Here is an 18966-nt window from a genome sequence, read left to right as displayed (position 1 = left end):
AAGTCTGAGGCCTACCTCCAATCAAAGGAGCCATCCTCCAGCTCAAATGGCTCTTCCACTGGAGGAACAGCCACTTAAGTTAGAGAAAGGCTCTTTGGAGGATGGCGGGATGCACTCAAGTTTCTTGCTCTGTTTTCCCCTCAGTAACTGGTAATCAGAATCGTATGGCCACAGTCAGGGGCGGGGCTTTGGTTCAGTGGTAGAATATTTATTTTGCATGCAGAAGATTCCAAGTTCAATCCCTGGCATCTCCAGCTAAAAGTATCATGTAGAAGATGATGCAAAAGACCTCTGCTCCTGAGATCTTGGACAGCCACTACCAGTCTGAGTAGACAATACTGACTTGAATGGACTAGAGGTCTGATTCAGTATAAGGCAGTTTCTTGTATGTTCAATGTATCATAGCACATATATTTTGTATAAATGCAAATGTAGTCTTTTGCTTGGTTTCATGTCTGTCTCCAAGAATTGATTTTTTTGTACCTGCACTGGTCAGTTAGGCTACACTGGCAATTCTGAATCTCCTGACAGCATTGACAGATGAAGCTATAGCGGGGCGGGGTGGGGGGTGATTTCTGCTCTTTTAGATGAGACTGCACTCTCCTCTAAAGATTAGGTGCCCATTTGGTTAATGTGTTCAGAACCACTTTTACATATGGATTGGTCAGCCGACTGTGTCCACTTCTGGAAAGAGACAGTGTGGCCCTAGCTAATCATGCCTTGGCTACAAGCAGACGGGACTACTGCAGTGCATTGCTTGTGGACTTGAAAGTGGCATCCAGATTGTTGACTGAAGGATGGCAGATTGGTGGCGTCATGCCAGTGTTGCAACATCTTCACTGGCTCTGAGTCTGTTCCCAGGCATATTTCAAGGTGCTGGTTTTGACCTAGGAAGTCCCAGATGGCTTGGGCTAAAAGACCATCTCCTCCCCTACAAATCCCCAATTGATGCATGCTAAGCACATTGACCATCTCCTCCCCAATTGATGCATGCCCCTGGTTTCTGAGATTAGGCTGCTTAGCGAAGAGGCCTTCTTGTTGGTAGTGTCCCGGCTCTGTAAGTCCCTTCCCAGAGAGATCTGCTTAGTGTAAAACCTTATTGTCATTTACGTGGTAGGTTAAGCCTGTCCTCTTTACCAGATGAGTCCACCAGTCCTTAGTTCAACTTTTACAGCTGGAACTGGATTTATCTGCTTGTCTTATGCTTTTTGGTTTTTCTGTTAGCCATGTTTTATTAGAGTTTGTAATGTTAACATTTTAATTAATATGTATTATCTGTAAGCTGCCTTGTGGACTTTTTAAAAGTAGAAAAGAGCAATATAAGTGCCTTCGATAAATTGTACCTATTACATCTACTCCCCTTCCATGTTCTTTGATGAATAGTTAAGCTTCTGTTCCTCTCCAGCAGCAAGCAAAAGTCATTAGAGAAAGACATAGTTCCCAAGGGGCCTGCTGCCTTATGGAATCCTTGGACTAGAAGAGAATGAGAAGGGCTTAACTTGTTTCAGGGGCTAGCCCTGAATAATCTTGAAGTGGGGGCCATAACCAGGATGGGGCTAGCAGTGCATCACCAAATAGCAGTGTATTTGGCTCACCAAAGGTTCCCTCCCCACCCAAAGAAAGAAGATTGAAAATTTATCGCATGACAGATTTCATTTATATATTTAAAATTTGTTCATAGAAGAAGCCCTTTTGGGAATGGGCAGCCTAAAAGTCCAAAGAAAGATAGATAGATAGATAGATAGATAGATAGATAGATAGATAGATAGATAGATAGATAGATAGATAGATAGATAGATAGATAGATAGATAGATAGATAGATAGATAGATAGATAGATAGATAGATAGATAGATAGATAGATAGATAGATAGATAGATACTCAGAAGAGGTGCATTCTGGTTAAAGCAAATGTGGAGCTACTGGTGCTTCCCTTGAGTTGCCAACTCCAGCTTAAGAAATTCCTGGAGATTTGGTGACAGTGCCTCTGGAGTTTGGTGAAGGGAGGGAGGAAACCTGGATGTGATGCATCCAGTATGGAGTGTTCACCTTCTTAAGATGTCACTTTCTCTGTGGAAGCTGATTTATGTAGTTTGGAGATCAGTTGTAATCCTTGGAGAATTCCAGGCAGTCCGTGGACGCTGGCAGCCCTGTGGTCAATCTTGCTCTGAAAAACTTTACTGAATTTCTGCACAATCTTGTTTCGTTCCAGATTTAATCAAATTAGTTTTCATAGGTAGTGAAAAATGTCAAACTATGATGACCTTTTTCCAGTAATGACAATGCTGAACAGAACATGAATTTGAGATCAAATACTTCACAAGCAATCATCCTCTTACACCGATGTGGGTGTGTGCGAAGGCCCATTCCCTGAAAATTGAGCCCATTTGGCAAAACAGGCACACACCTTGGGAAGCTACTGTGGTACATTTTCCAAACAAATCAGAAAGAGCTCCATTTGCAGGATCTAATGTGGATGGAGGCCATGCCAGACATCGTTCCCAGCATGTATAGCGATGTGGTCACACGCACCCGCACGCTTGCTTCTCTGTGATGGATAGGAGAGCAGATGCAAAATAACTGAATGACTCTATTGGAGTGAGGCACTCTGTGAATTCCACACACACATCCCCTGCCCCGCCTGCCTATGCTCACATTTTCAGGCCCCTGGAGAAGCGAGCGCATGGAAGGGGAGGCAGGGGGAGTACTTGGTATTCTGCAAGATGCAGAGTTGCTAAGCAACTGGAAAGGCAAACGAGCTAATGAGATCGTGGAGGGCCAGAGCAGATCGACCCTTTGGTCAGATAAAAAAGAGGTGGCAACAAAACGTAGTCTGGGACAGCAGGGCAAAAGGGAGACCGTGCAAGGTGCAGCTGCACCTTTGGAGCTGAGCCTGCCACCTGCAGGCAACTTCCCCATGAAAAGAAGGCTGTACCAAGGCCAGCTGTAGGGGGCAAGGTGGGCAGATGCCCCAGCTGGTGGCCCAAGAGTTGTTGGAGGAGGCTCAGTTACCCAAAAGCCTCTTGCCCCCACCCCACCTCTTTAAAACTATGTGTGGCTTTGCCAAAGGCCACAAGTAGACCTGCCCTTTTATCTGATAAGCTTGGCCTTCCCCCAAAGCCTGATTTTACACTTTGGGAGAGGGGGCGCACAAGAAAAGAGAGCCTGTTCATGTGCATCATGTGCATTAAATTGTTTCGGATTTGTGAATCAGTGTCCTATAAAATGTCCTCTTGTTAACAGCCTTACTCAGATCATTCAAACTGAGGGCCGTGACTTTCTTTCTTGAGTCAATCCATCTTATAGTGGGATTCTAATTAGTTTGCCCTGCACCCCTACTGCGCACCCCCTCTGCTGCACCACCACCACCACCCCACCGCCCACTTACCTGGCTACTTTTTGATGTTGGGCCAGGGGGAGGTAAGGGAAGGTGGCAGCTGCAGCTTAGCCTGTGTGCTGCCGGCCCATGCGCCTGGGGGCCGTGCAGTGGCCCAGAGGCCCCCTTGGGAGGCTGACTGGCCACAGATCAAGCCACACACCTGGGCTGGCAATGCAGCCTGCCACGGTGGCCCTCCCAGGCTAGGGCAGGCTGCACTGCCAGCCCAGGTGTGCGCTTTGATCTGCAGCTGCCCAGGTTGCCTCTACCCATCCCCCAGTGCTTCCCGGATTGACTCTTCTCCCTGCCCTGGGAGCCCAGGGTGGGGAGGTGAGCCATGCTGGAGCACTCTGCTTCACACCCCACACTGCCCGGCTCGACTCACCTCCCTGCCCAGGGCTCCTGGGGTGGGGAAGAGACTTGCCGAGCCGGGAAGTGCTGGGGGGGGGGGAGTGAGGGGGCTTTTAACAACTGGTTCGCCGAAACTGGGCCAAACTGCCTTACTCCCATCACTGGTCTTACTCTTTTCCTACTGCTTTCAACATGTCCTCGCATTATTGTCTTTTCCAGGGACCAAAGCACAGCAGCTTCAGTTTAGCTATTTTAGCTTCTAGCAGCCTAATTACCAGATAAAGCTTTTCTTGGGTTCTTCTTTATGAGGCTGCAAAGGGGTGTGAGGCATGTTTGGTGCATCCCATGACAAAATTATGTGTGCTGTGTTTGTTTTTTTTAATGTCCAGGAAAAGGTTAAGCAAGAAAAACTTTCTCCTTGGGTTGGGTTCTTTAAGTGTGCAGAGGGGTTGATAGAATATTCCAACATGGTAGATGGTGAGGATTCCGCACCAGCAAAGTAAGGTCATCATCACCTTACGACTGCCATCAAGATTGCCATCAAGATACAATACTAAAATCAGGGGGCACCCATTGAAAATGCTGGGGGGAAGAATTAGGACTAATAAAAGGAAACATTTCGCCACGCAACGCATGATTGGTGTTTGGAATATGGTGCCACAGGAGGTGGTGATGGCCACTAACCTGGATAGATTTAAAAGGGGCTTGGACAGATTTATGGAGGAGAAGTCAATCTATGGCTACCAATCTCGATCCTCCTTGATCTGAGATGGCAAATGCCTTAGCAGACCAGGTGCTCAGGAGCAGCAGCGGCAGCAGAAGGCCATTGCTTTCACATCCTGCATGTGAGCTCCCAAAGGCATCTGGTGGGCCACTGTGAGTAGCAGGTGGACTCTGGTCTGATCCAGCAGGCTCTTTTGTATGTTCTTAAGATTCTCCAAAAGTGGAAGCAGAGACAGGCACTACTTGCAGACTCACCTTCTCATAGGCAGCCCCCTGAAGGTCAAAATCCACAGCAGTTACTGGCTCTGTGCTTTGCTGCAGTTAAAATACACACTTCCTAAAACATTAAGGAAGGCATAACAGGAAGAAATACAGTAGCAGCCTTCTATAAATCAGCTGGATTCATAGCGAACATGATAGAGATATTTAAAATTTTTCAAAGTAGTCGGGGAATGAGAGATGTTATTCTGTCCATCAACCCTTTTTGCTTGCTTAGGGGTCATTTCACAAAACACACTGGCAGCAGCATGTTTAGGCACAGACATGTTTAGCAGCATGTTTAGGCACAGACAAAATGATGTATGGTTTTGTGCATCCCATAATTAATTTAGGAAAAGGAATCCAGATGGATACCCATGTTAGCCTGCTGCAGCCAAATTAAATGCAAGTTCAGTGGCACTTTAAACACTAACAGAATTTATTCCATCATGAGATTTGTGAGGCAGCAGATCGTCTCTTGAAGTGTAGATGTCACTAGACTTGTCCTGCACGTACCTAAAGGAAGGAGTTTACACATGTTGTGGCAATGGCCAGTTAGATTTACAGTTTCAGTGGAACTCTGATCCCAGGCTGTTCCTTTAATGTGAAAAAACCAGAAAGAATTGTGTGGGGCAGGTCTGAGGATGTGCCAGAGGTATACCTAAACAAAATAGTGCCTGGGGCAAGAACTAAAATGGCACCCCCTGGGTCCCCCTAAATTTGTTCCCTCCCCCCCAAATTGTGCCCCTACCTCCTTGCACCTGGCCTCTCCTGTGATGCAGCGCCTGGCCTCCGATGTGCTTAGCTTCTGCTCACCAGGCTCTGTGGAAAGGGCTGAAGTAACCACCCCATTATACTACCCCCCTTTATGTTACTGAGGAGGTAGGGGATGGGACCATACAGCACTGACCCCCATACTATTAAATTAATGTGTCACGTGGACTTGACACTAAGAACAGAGATTTCCCCTGGAGAAAATGAATGCTCTAGACCAGGGGTGTCCAACTCTGGCACTTGAGATGTTCATGGACTACAATTCCCATCAGCCCCTGCTGGCATTGGTCATGAACATCTGAAGCACCAGAGTTGGACACCCCTGCTCTAGACACTATACCTTCCTGAGGCCCCTCCCCAAACTCCACCCCCTCCAGGTTCCACTCCCAAACCTCCAGGAATTTCCCAACCTAGAGTTGACAAACTTACTTTAAACCAGACTTTCCAGCCTGCTGATGATTGTGCTAGTAAATGAGCCAGTGCCGTGCAGACCAGTTTTCATGGATCTGTATGAAAAGCTGTAATAGTTGCTGTACATTTTGTGTTTGATTATACGCTACTGGCTCATTAAGAAATAACAAAATGGCATTCAAAAAAAAGGGGGGGGGGTGGAGAGAAGAAGCCTGGTCTCTTACTTGAGTGATTTTAGTTCTGAAAATCTTGGTAGATACTGTTGGGTATATTTTACTTTATTCATGGCCTTTCCTCCCATTGGCGTGCAAGCTGCTCCACCCGTTTTATTTGCAGCACGTGGTGAAGCTCTTGTGGCAAGAAAGTTCCTTCAGAGGGTTTGGGGACATCTTGTAATCTGCAGTGCTCTGTCATGGCAGTGAAACTAGGGTGGGACGATAGGAGCCCCCTGCCTTGTAATATAGTCTGGACAGAGATGAAATGTAGGCATGTAACAGTCCTCAAATAAAGTTCAACTGTGTACCATCCCAGAGGCTAGGTTTATTACAGCGTAATGTAGTAAGGCATATCTCGTCCCTGAGCACTCTGTCCGTGTGAAAGGGGAGAAAACTGGAGCTCTGTAACAGCACCAGCCACTCAGCTTTTTGCACAAGAGTGTCTTAGCCATCGCAGTGAGAAATTAGAGGCATTCTTAAAGGTCCATAATGACTCCTAACTCTACTGGGATAAGGGAGGCTTGATCGAACAAGCTGGCTTCCCCCAAGGCTTCCCCCAAACTCCGAAACTCCTGTTTTCACTGATACTAACCATCTAACAAAAAACAATCTCTTACATTCCCCCAGAGGCGGAGTGCTCACAGGGACATGCTGGGTCACATGTCCCCGGGCGCACACCAGCTGGTCCCCGGGCGCCCCCCACACTCCTCCCCTCGGACTCGGCCAACCAGGCTGTTCCTTCAGCTGGCAGAGCCTCCGGTGGCCGAAGGAGCAGTTTGGTTGGGCTGCCACCAGGCGCCCCTCAGCCCAGCCCTGCTAGTCTGCTCCTACAGCCGGCGGAGGCTCCCAACAGCTAAGATAAGTAGGGCATGGGGGGCAGGGGGTGGGGAGGGTGGCTGGAGCAGGTGTTGACCCGAGCGCCAATTCCCCCCATGCCTCTGCATTCTCCCTACTCTTTCCAAGCCTAGATTGGCATCTGGATGTCTTCTCGATTCTTACGTGCAGCAGGGTTTTCTTTCTGTGTAGCCCCCACCACAAACTGCTTTCATGAGTTCATGCTGAAGAAAGCTGGCCACTGCCTGGTATCTCCTGAGCCCAAAATGCTACCTCCTCGTTCCTGCTGAAGGTGAGGCAGCTGTTGGCAAGGGCTGAGGTCGGCAAGGCCTGCAATAACCCAATGGGATGAAAATATTAATTAAACAAATAAAATACCGCATCATACACTTAATCAACATTCCTCATGCTCGTTTATCCGTGGCTACTAGATGGCAGGCAGCCCAAACAAGGTGGCAGTTTTCACATTCAAAGTCTCCCACGAGGGACTGAATGATTTATCCGACTGAGGCTGAAGGCTCACGTACTGCAATTAAAACCCGTGAATTAAAATAAACCTGCCACAACAGCAAATCGATGGAAGGAGAACTCCAAGAAAACAAGTCCCCTGGCACCCAGATGTTTCCATGCCCCTTGAGAGCACGGTAGCAGCAGTTTGGCAGGAATCCTTAGAAAACAGCCCTCCTCGAGCTCTAGGAGGATACGGGAAAACAAGATTCCATGCCTAGGTGCCAGGAGAATCCACTTTAAAACTTTATTCCAGCCTCCAAGCACAATCACAGGTAAAGATCTGCATTGATGCATGATGCGTTACTGGGGAGAATCATTTCACAAAGCAATGATGGGAGGAGGGTTACCTCCTGAAACAAACCTTTCCTCATGCATATCAAATTAGCATGTCATGGAGAAGGCTGTCGTCTAGCTTTGTGCTGGCTAGCTCATCTTAAATGGAGACTGGTTTCTTTCTCTTTCTGGGCACGAAGTGGTATTCAAACTTTCAATTCAACATCAGAATTCTGGAGTGAGACCGACCAGGCACAGATGCACAATTAATCATGTTCCTTGCCTCCTGGCACACCTTGACCCCAGACACTTCCCACCTGAGGGGTTTGGCGGGGATCTCTACATCTAAGACAGCCCCAGCATGATTAGATTGCAGAGCTGGTTGATGCTACAAAACCCAAATCAGCTCCCAGTTCACAGTCTGGTTTGCTCTATCGAGAGAGCTGTGAAGTCTGCCGTGAAGGCCAGTCAGGGACAGCCTGGCTTAATGAATGGCTGAGTCTTACCTCAGAGCCAGTGTGAGAAGCATGCCCCAATTTTGATTCCCTGCTGAGTATACCAGACTGTTCCATGGTGATGGATGCACTGAACATGTTTCAGGGTAACTTTGCTTCCAGTAAACAGTTGCCATCAAAGTGGCCTAGGCCATATTGCCATATGTTGTTCTCTCTTTTCCATTCTGCATACCAGAGTTCCCATAGTACTCCAGACAGGAATGACAAAAGGAACCAACCCACTTCCTGAGAGGGAGCCGGGAAAGAGGTAGTGTTGCCAGCTTTCAGAGGCGTATGGCCTATAAGGACGTGGGGTCATCCATGTCCCTGGGTTCACACCTTTTGGTCACATGGGGGGACACTGCCCCCACATGACCAAAAGCCATGCGCCCCAGCCACACGCCACCGAGCCCCACCCCCGGCCCCCATGCAGGCCGGCTTTGGGCCTTCCCAAGCTCTGCCGGCCTGCACAGAGGCTGGGGGTGGGGCTCAACTGTGGGCAGCCACACCCCACACACAGCCCTGCTCCTCCCCATGCAGCCCAGCTCCCAGCCTCCAGGCAGTCTGGCGGGGGTGGCGCTTGACACCCTTGAGCCATGACCCCAAGCACCGGGGCATGGGGGGAGGGGTGAACCTGGAGAAGGGGATGTCCCCAGGAACCATTTCCCTCGATTCACCTCTGCCAGTTTTGAATTGGGAAACTCCTGGAGATTTGGGTGTGGAGGGGGTGGGGTTTGGAGAGGGAAGGGGTCTCAGCAGGATATATTAGCCACAGAGCATTCATTTAAAATGTTTTGAGGCTGGAAATAAAACATTTAGGGGTTAAAAACTACACGGAACTCCATGGTGGCTATTTTTTTCCTGGGGAATTGTAGTACAGAGATCTAGGCCTTACCTAGAGACTGGCAACCTTCAAGAGGTGACCTTCTTTTTTTACCTTTTTAGGGAAAGCATTTTCAACCTTCAAATTCTTTGGTGTCATAACTGGATAATTATTCAGTCCAGGCTCCTTTCCCTCCAGAACAGTGCTTCCAGGCAGGCTGTGCACGTTATAAATAAATACATGTTTATTCTAGCTCATGTATATAAGTGCTGGTGGCCTCTTTAGTTCTAATGAGGAACAAATCAGCTTTTAGTGAAGTTCTTTGCTAGGGTTCTTTAGTTTCATTCCTAATGGCTTTTGTAATGAAAAGTGTGTAAAGCAAAAAAGTTAGGTGGTTTTCTGCATGCCATGTGAGCATGACGTTTTACAACAAAGCTTCATGAAACAGAAGTTGTTTGTTATTGAAAAGCAGTAGATATATCATCAATGCAGTAGAGGATGCCCTGGCAGCTCTCTGTCTTTACTGGATGAGCCTGCATGCAGAAAGTGGGAAAGGTCTCAGAGTAAGCACGCCTGCTACAGCAGCCAAGCAAGCGGATGGGGGCAGCAGTGGCGTACTCAACCCCAGGGCTTCTACTCCTTCTGGTCATCGCGGGGGGCTTAAAAATCTGTCCTCCCTCACGTGGATCAGGAAGTCTCAGTTGCCTTTGTCGAGCTGCCTTGGCCCCCCTCTCAAGGCACGCAAAAACGACGGAACAGCAGGACTTCCTGCTGCCTCCAAGCACCCTCAACCTCGGCCTGAACTCCTCCCTCCCTCACTTCCCCTCCTGCCGGCTGCAGTGCTTACTGCTTATAAAAGAAGGTCTCCGAGGCTGGGACTGCAGTCTCTTCTGGCTTGCCCGGAGGGGAGGTCAGAAGAGACTGCAGACTGCCAACTGGGAGCCCAGCCAGCAGGGGGAGTCTGGGGGGAGGTAGGCACCCTAGACCTTGCCCATGTCAATGGTGACATGGGCAGGGTCGAGGGCAGTGGGGGGTGGAGCCTGGGGGCATCAGGGGAGGAGCCAGGGTGGTGGGAGGGCAGAGCCTGGGGGCGTCCTGGAGACAATTTGTCTCTGGGCACCATTTACCCCTGGTACGCCTCTGGGGGGAGTGGTGGGATTCAGCAGGTTCGCACCACTTTGTCAGAACCGTTTGTTAAAATGGTGCTTGTAAAGAACCAGTTGTTTAATCATTTGAAATTACACCACTGGAACCGGTTCTTAAATTATTTGAATCCCACCACTGGATGGGGGAAGGTAACTTCACTGACTTGGGCCAAAATATTGATGGAACTGTGCAAATCAGGATGCTGTGGATTTTGTGTTGAACATGCTCCATGGTCAAACTTTCCTTGTTCGATTGTTACTATCAGACTTGAGCTGATCTTGCTGTCTGTTCAGTTTGGTCTCGGATCCTTCAAGCCCCATCTGAACAGGTTAGGAACAGGGCTTTATCAAAACTGCACATGTGTGAAGGCACTCCTGATCTGAATACATTAGCTACTGTAAAGGTCACTAATGGCTACTTAGATGAACATTGAATTTGTTCAACTTTTTAAATTTCTTTCAAAAAACAGGAAAAAGGGATTGGGGAGGCACCCCAAATCCAGCAACCAAATAGAATTTTATTTTAAAAAAAGATATACATAGATACACAAATATAGCAACAAGAGGTGACAGGTCTATAACTTCAATTTGTATAGATTTCCAAATATATAAACATAAGTTTATATTTAATTGTGGTGTATATGTCATGTATTCAAATACTGATAGAGTTCTACAGTCTTCGATCCATTGATTTACTGATGGTAAATACTGATAGAGGTCTAAGATCCTCAATCCGTTAATATATCTGAGATGGGCATTTATTTTTCCAGCAGTGTAATATGAGTAATTTAACTGTAGTAAGTGCAGGGGGGAGGGGATGTCTATTATTTTTAACATCAGATAGATTCCAAGAGATGGGCAGATAGTTTAAATGTCGATATGTGTCCTAAAAAATCAGTGAACATTATAATACAAAATTGATATGAATAATTTATTCCCAGAAAAACTGGATGACTGGACGTACCCAAAGCGTCTGTTAGGGATGTATCTTGTGAGTTACAATGCCAACAGTTAGACATATCACCTAATTCTTGACTAAACAGTCACTGTGGTGCTCAGTATATCCTAAGCATAATTTTAATGAATAAGTTGCAACCTAAGATCCATGGACTGAACAGGTATAAACTTTAAGGCGACATTCCATAGCTTTGGGGAAACAGGGCAATCTAACTCCTTATTCTATTCATTTTTTACATTTTGCATATCATATTTATTAATGAATATCAAATATATATAGACCAATAGTGTAGATTTCATTTTCTGTATCAATTCCAGGAACAAAGAGGACTCTAAGACAGTTAATGTTGCTCAGCCATATTTAGACACCAACAGATGTTGCCATTGTAAACAATGCCATTCAACAGAGGTTGACAAGTCATAACTCGACCTCAGCTGAGAAATGACAGAAACTCATCATCATAGTCTATCAATTGGTCCAATATAAACATTGCCCTATTGGTCCAAGCCTTCTATAAATAAGATTTCTTCTCACTTTTTAAGTCTGGATAAGCCCATAATATTACTTTAGCATGTTAAAATAGATCAAGATGATATTGCATTGACATTATGCACCATGATTCTCTAGCTGCATAAACTGCAGGAAAATAAGATCCACTCTAGGCATAAGTAGACCCTAATTCATGCCATTTAGAGAGGAGCACCAGACAAAAAGCCTCCAAAAGCTCCCAAGATGGATAATCCAACTGCAATCGCAATAATCAGTAAACTAGTATGCCTGATGATATAAATTAAGAGCAGGGAAACCAAGTCTTCCTTCATTGAATGAAAGCTGCTTTCTCTTTGAAGAAATAAAAGGCAATAAGGAACCTCACATAAATTTCCAAAACAAAGTATTCATTTTATGACTATATATGCAAGTTTTAAAAAAAGGTATTACATGCCAAATATAAATAATCCTAGGTATAACATTAAATGTTTCAATTTTTTTAAAGACAGCATTTATTTGTGTCTGGTTTAGGCAATTTGAAACTGTCTGTTTCAACAGTGGTGGATTCCGCACAGCAAATGTATAACGGGTTGCAGTCATTATAAAAAGAACTGGTTATCTTTTTTCCCATTCACATGCGTGCCGTGCAGGCAGCGACTGAAGCCGATGGAAACAATCGGGGTTGCTTTCGCACCTTCACACAGAGACACTTTTTTTTGTTTATTGCAACACATGCGTAGCTGCACAGGGATACAGAAATGAACCCCCACAGCCATGCCGATCATCCAACAATACAATTGACTACACTTGCATAGCTGCGCAAGTGTAACACGCAAAAGGAAAAGGAACCTCCCTGCAAATGTATTGCTGTGGAGGGTGGATTCTCCATGACTGTGGACAGTGCAGTGGAAAGGAGGCAAATAAAAAGCCTTCTTCCTGGTTGTTCGCACAGGAGTGGCTCCAACCTGGGCTTTTGATGGTTTTGACAAAGGCAGTGCATAAAAATGAATGATAATTCTCATATTTGTTTGAGACTATATTCTAATGCAGAAGCATACAACTTTCTCAATTGCTGCACCTCAACTGACCAAACAGTTGGAAGAGGTCTTTTCAGCTGCCACTGGCAATTTATAGAACACTCCACCACCCCAGGGTACAACTGTCACCATCTTTGCAAGCCTCTCGGCATAATTTGAAAACTTATTTGCTCTGAAAGGCCTTTCAGAGTACCTGCTTGTATTTTGCTGCCTCAAGTTGCTTGCTTTTAATTATATTGCATTTGATTGTACTGACTTGGGTTTTTGCATTATTGCTGAACCCCCTTGGGTGTTTTAAAAGAGAAAGGTGAAATATAAATCTACTACACTGATAAATAATTAAACTACTGACCAGGTTCGTTGCAAATGCCTGAAGCCAAAAGCAGAGAGGAATCACCTGCTTGCCATGCCGGCCTGTTTCCCCTGAGCTAAAAAACGCACAGCTCCTCTAGTTTCAAATGATGCAAGTTGAATGCACAGATTGTTTCTGAATGCAGGGTGAAAAATGAATAACAATAGAAGAGCCTTGGTGGTAGCACACTTTTGCCCCGGAAGGCTAATGACTACTAGATCATCTTCCATTAGCCAAAAGGACTAAATGGCAACTCTCTATTCTGAGGCACTGGCACCAATTGCCACAGTGAGGCAGTAAAGAAAAACTCTGGCCTCCACAGCCCATTTGCAGACTTCCTGGGGGCAACGGGTTGGTAACTGTGAAAACGAGAGGCAGGACAAGACTGATCTTTTGTCTTCTCCAGCAAGTAGCAGTGAATGAATTGTGCCAACCAAAGCACTTCATCTTGCTTGAGAATTCCCCTCCAGCTCTGTGGCCTTCAAAGCCCACTTTGGAGAGCCTGGCAGCAGCATTGCCAGCTGCTACCCAGTTTGCCCTAGGCAGGTGTCCTGGGGAATGGCTGTGTCGCCACTTTGGAAAGCTACAAAAGATGCCGTTGGCCAACATCCCACTCCTTCATCAGTCTCCAGCTCTGCAGCAATGGAGAAGCACCTATCCCACACAATGCTTGCAGCCTTCCCCTAGATTGCACTGCTAACCTTTCACCCTCCCATGACAGCTGATAGCCATGGGATCCTGGCAGCTCGACTCTTCAGTTGCCCTCATTGCCTTGGCTTATATGTGGCTGCATTGGCTGGTGATAGACTCCAAAGAGGGCCACTTGCTACTGCTTCTTCATACATGAGCTGAGACCTGTTGCCCCTGGGGTCAGTCTGCCTCTTCCTGTGGCTGGGAATTTGCTCCATTTCCAGTGTGATGTAGCGATTGGATTAGGATATAGAGACCCGGGTTCAAATACGCCGTGGAAACTTGCTGAGCGAACTTGGGCCAGTCCCACACTGTCAGCTGATTTCCCTCATGGGGTTGTTGTGAGGATAAAATGGAGGAAAGGAGAAAGGTCTATGCTTCTCCAGGTTCTTAATGAAGAGAAAGGTTAAAAATGCAGTAAATAAATAAGCAAATACGTTTCCCAGTAAGGGTTGTGTCACGCCTCAGCACCAGATCAGGGAGGGATCCAGCTGGTTCTTTCTCCTGAGAGTTAACCCTTGCAATGTTTGTGCTTCCAGGACTACACAATCACCATGTATTTCCAGCAAAGCTGGCGAGACAAGCGGTTAGCATACAGTGATCTGCCTCTGAATCTCACGCTGGACAACCGGGTGGCTGATCAGCTCTGGCTCCCCGACACTTACTTCCTGAACGACAAGAAGTCTTTCCTGCATGGAGTGACAGTGAAGAACAGGATGATCCGGCTGCACCCAGATGGAACAGTCCTATACGGCTTGAGGTGAGTCCCCACAGAATAGCACCTTTTTATCATCCAGAACTGACTTGAATGTATCAGGGACAGTGCAAATAAAACCGGGAAGGGAGAAGAGCTCCTGGAGAGCTTGTTATGTATGTGTGATTTGATGTCATGCTGTACCTAGAGTTGCCAATCTCCAGGTAGTAGCTGAAGATCTCCCTCTATTACAATTGATTTCCAGGTGACAGAGATCAGTTCACCTGCAGGAAATGGTAATTTAAAAGTATAGACTCCATGGCATGGCCCTCTGCCGAGGTCTCTGCCCTCCTCAGGCTCTACCCCGGGGGTGGGATCCAATCAGTTCTCACCACTTCTCTAGAAGTGGTTACTATTTTTTTCTGAGTGCCGAGAAGGGGTTACTAAAGCAACCTCCCTGCCCAATAGGGACTGGAGGTGCATGTGTGCAGCGGCGCCACTGTTTGAATCCCACCACCATTGGAACCTATTAAAATTTTTGGATCCTACCACTGTTCTATCCCCAAAATTTCTAGTTATTTCCCAACTCAGAGTGGTTAAGAGCAGGTGCACTCTAATCTGAACAACTGAGTTTGATTGCCACTTGAGCTGTGGAGGCTTATCTAGTGAACCAGATTAGATCGTGCACTCCAGCACTGAGTGACCTTGGGCTAGTCACAGTTCTTTGGGGCTCTCCCAGCCCCACCCACTTCCCAGGGTATTTGTTGTGGGGGGGAGGAGGGAAAGGAGATTGTAAACCCCTTTGAGTCTCCTTACAGGAGAGAAAGGGGGGGTATAAATCCAAACTCTTCTTGTTCTTCTGGTTGTACCCCAGACATGGATTCAGTGGTGGGATCCCAAAATTTTAGTAACAGGTTCCCATGGTGGTGGGATTCAAACTGTGGCATAGCGCCAATGGGGCTGGGTGGGGTACGACGGGGGCATGGCCGGGCATTCCAGGGGTGGGGCATTCCTGGCTGGGGCTGTGGCAAGGACGCAGCCACTGTGCCGGTCCTTGGGCGGGAAACGAATGTATGCAGGCGCAGGCTGCCACGCGTGCCAGTGCACCTCCTGCTACACTGCTTCAAGTTCTGCGCACTACTGCTGAGAGGAGGGGCGTAACTAAGGCAAAAATCACATGGCAAAATCACCAATTAGTAACCCCCTCTCGGCACACACAAATAACCTACTCTCGGGAACCTGTGAGAACCTGCTGGATCCCACCTCTGCATGGATTCGTCTGTCTGTTGTATATGCTGTCAGCTCTGTTTACCAGCAGACACTTGGTCTGGGTTTGAGGTTCTTCTATCCAAATTCTTAGCGGTGGCATAAGGTTGCATCAGAAGTCAAAGTTTAATGCCATTTCAAAATGTAATGTTCACTCCATGCTACTGGTAAAAATAATAAACCTACTAGTTCAGGGGTCTGTAACCTCTGCCTCCAGAACCACATGTATTTCAGTACGGAACCAAATATGGTTGTTTAAAAAAGAAAATGAAGTCTTTAAGTTCAGGTATATTTGACAATATGAGGTATATTGCTAGCCAAACTAGTTTGTGAAGGGAATGGCAGGCAAAGGATTTTTACAGGACTAGGGGGCTCCTAAAAATGCTTTACAGCAGAGGACTCCAAAATGGGGTCTATGGGTACCATGACTCCTGCTGGTGCTCACCATGTGTTTTTTACAAACTGAATGAGGCCAGGTGAGATTTTGCCCAGCAAGGCTTCTAATTCACTACTGGAGATTTGATTGGCTATGCAGATTTTAAAAAATGTTGCTTTGACAGCAACTGCCTCCACAGCACCAGGATCTATTCTGTGTTACTGAAGTTAAGCTGTGGCAATCATTTGGTGGCTGGCTGCGCTACCTGCGACGGTCTTGTTGTGGCAGACATTTTGTTGCTATGCAATGTCAGAATTCCAGATGTGCCTACAGGCTCAAAAAGGTTGGGAACCCCTGCCTTACAGAAAGGGAAATGTCAGAGGTGAACAGTTGCCAGGACTCCAACTGTGCATCAAGTACAGATTAATGCCAGTGCACTAAAATAAGTATACAGTGTGCTTCTGTGTGTATTTATTACTTGTTGGGAGATCTCATGTGTGCCACCTACCTAATAAAGAAGTCCCAGCAATTAGTGTTTGGGCTGCAGAAACTTTATGGATCATTAATCCACAAATCGCAAATGTAAAGTTGTGTGTTTTCATTTATTCAGTTTCTTATACCAGCTTTCTATTGATCTCTTGCTCTGAATTGTGATGTAGTTTGGTTCCTTGATTATGAAAGGCTGCTGACCCCTGTGCCAGCTAGTCAAGTAGTATGTCTGCAGAGGGACTGCAATATTGATTAATGAATTTCACAACAAATTTTGCATGGTCTGCATGGTGAGCATCAAATTATCTAGATTTTTCAGGCCCAGTGCAGTGACAGGGAGTTCTAATGAATTAGGCCAATCCTTTGCTGAAGGTTTCTTCTTTTGTGTCAAGTTCTTGTACATTTGGTAATTTTTTTCATGTCCTGATCCCACATTAAAACGTTGGGCATCCTATGTCCCTGTAGGGTTGTATGTTGCTCAGCTAATTGTCTAGGGTATGGATTTGCTGCTTCGTTGTAACAATATACTCCAGTAAGAATTATGTCTTTATGGAGCATACTTGCGCTAGTTTATGAAATAGGCATCTTTGGTCTTTTATTCAAATCCACAGCACTGTAGCACCCCGTTGTTGCATCTGGCTTATACCATAGTGTTTGCATGCTTTTGATTATCGTTACTAGAACTTTGTCTTTATGTTGTTGTTGCAAAAGATAGTACAGTGGAACCACCAGTAAAAAACAACAACCGAGGTTGGGGGAGCAGAGTGCTGCTTCACTGTTAGAGCTAATCACATTTCAGACTATGTGGTTGGCAAATGCCTATGTCCAGAAGGAAGACCAAGATATAAAGAAAATATATACATAATGACTCACATAAGAATGTGAGAGTTTGCTAGAGTTTCAGTCTTACCAGGTTGTTATCCTTATTCATACCATCGGACACATTGGGCATATCCAGGTTTAATATATCCATCCAGATTCATACATTTTCACTGTGTGAATTAGAATATGTGTACAAGTTACCTTTGCTAGTATACCTGTCCTTTATGCCCCCTGTGCCTTTGCAATTTCCATAGTACCACGATCCCGTGTAAGTGGCATTTCTCTTTTAATCTGAAGCCAGAACATGTTGATGTCTTGAGCTCTGATTTGATCTGGAACACCTGAAATCTTTTTTAAAGGACAGATCTGCTGGCTACACCAGTAACTGCAGAAATAGTGTTGCAAAGATAAATAACGCCCAGCACGTTTCTGAGAGGCAGGAGAGGGAAGTGGTTTTGGAATGAGGCACCACTGTCAATGCCTCTACAGCCTCCCCCACCAAAGTTATCCAGAACAGCAGGGCTGCTGAATTCTGAAACATTTTGGTGGCTTGAGGCTGAATCCTTGCAGCTTCTTCCCCCAGTGAACTAAGTGGAGGCAAATTCACCATCCCCAGCAGTGACTTCCCTCAAATTAGTAGAGCTTCCATGTATCTTGCTGGTGATTCCACATCCACAGGACTGTGCCTGTAGTCTGATTCTGCGCAAGGGTTAAGGAAACAGGCAGCAGGTTTCAGAAAATACACACACACACACACACACACACACATACATGTACACGTACGTACGTATGTATGTATATTCATTTATAAAGAGCTCATGGTTGGGCAAAAGAGCAGAGCAGCATTCCAATAATTATCTCTTTAGAAAAGAGGTTCCAAGGAGTTGTGGAGATGGTCTTCTGTGACATCACAGAGGTGTTGGCAAGTTGGTGTCCATGATGCTTAGGATGCTGCATTTCACAGCATTCCACAAACAAGGACAGATGTGTGAGTGAAGAGAGATTTTAATTTTTTTAAGCAACTAAAGCCTAGAACTTTGAGCCTCGGCAAAGCCAGCTTTGACTACAACAGCTGTTCTGCTGACCAAATCTGTAGCCACTATGCAGATACTTTAGAGTTCCCACAACAAAAACCTAACAGATCTGCATGCATGCTTTGCAGGGAAAAAACCCTCATTGAGAACGCCTCCACCAAAATCTTGGCTACTTCAGCCACCTCGCGAAGAAGGCCCTTGCAACAATCGCAGTCTTACTGTTAAAGATGCCATGGCATCTTTGCCCTATATAGAAGCAATCCTGACAAAAAAGCAAGATGGCGTTTGCTACAAAATAGGCAGAGATTTACATCTTCTGGTATAAAATGTAAAGGAAATCCGGAGCATTCAGCCAAGCACCTGCAGAGGTGGCCTGGGGAGTATCCAGAGTACAGGTGGCACTGAGCTCATTCCTGCCCACAAAGCCAGAGGGTCAGTCAAATGCCAGGGCTTTCCTCTTGCCAGCCTTTGCTCGGCACTGATCTCGAGATGGTCACCGCAGGGAAGCTGAGCCTTTGGGGGTCCTACAAATGAGCTGGAAAAAATGTCATTTAATACATTTTTGCATCTCAC

General features: G+C 46.2%; 1 protein-coding gene across 2 annotated transcripts in view; it reads left to right on the top strand.

The window, feature by feature from the left end:
• LOC125443089 (gamma-aminobutyric acid receptor subunit beta-4) overlaps nucleotides 1–18966 on the top strand; it is an 86922-nt gene that overhangs the window by 36024 nt on the left and 31932 nt on the right. For both annotated transcript variants that reach the window (XM_048514990.1, XM_048514989.1), the window contains exon 4: nucleotides 14252–14472. In XM_048514990.1, the coding sequence (XP_048370947.1) occupies nucleotides 14252–14472 (221 nt within the window). The remainder of the gene's footprint in view (nucleotides 1–14251; nucleotides 14473–18966) is intronic.

The sequence above is a fragment of the Sphaerodactylus townsendi genome, linkage group LG13, assembly GCF_021028975.2.
Source record: "Sphaerodactylus townsendi isolate TG3544 linkage group LG13, MPM_Stown_v2.3, whole genome shotgun sequence".
Taxonomy (NCBI): domain Eukaryota; kingdom Metazoa; phylum Chordata; class Lepidosauria; order Squamata; family Sphaerodactylidae; genus Sphaerodactylus; species Sphaerodactylus townsendi.
Note: the sequence above shows the minus strand (reverse complement) of the source record. Positions and strands in the feature narration are given on the sequence as shown.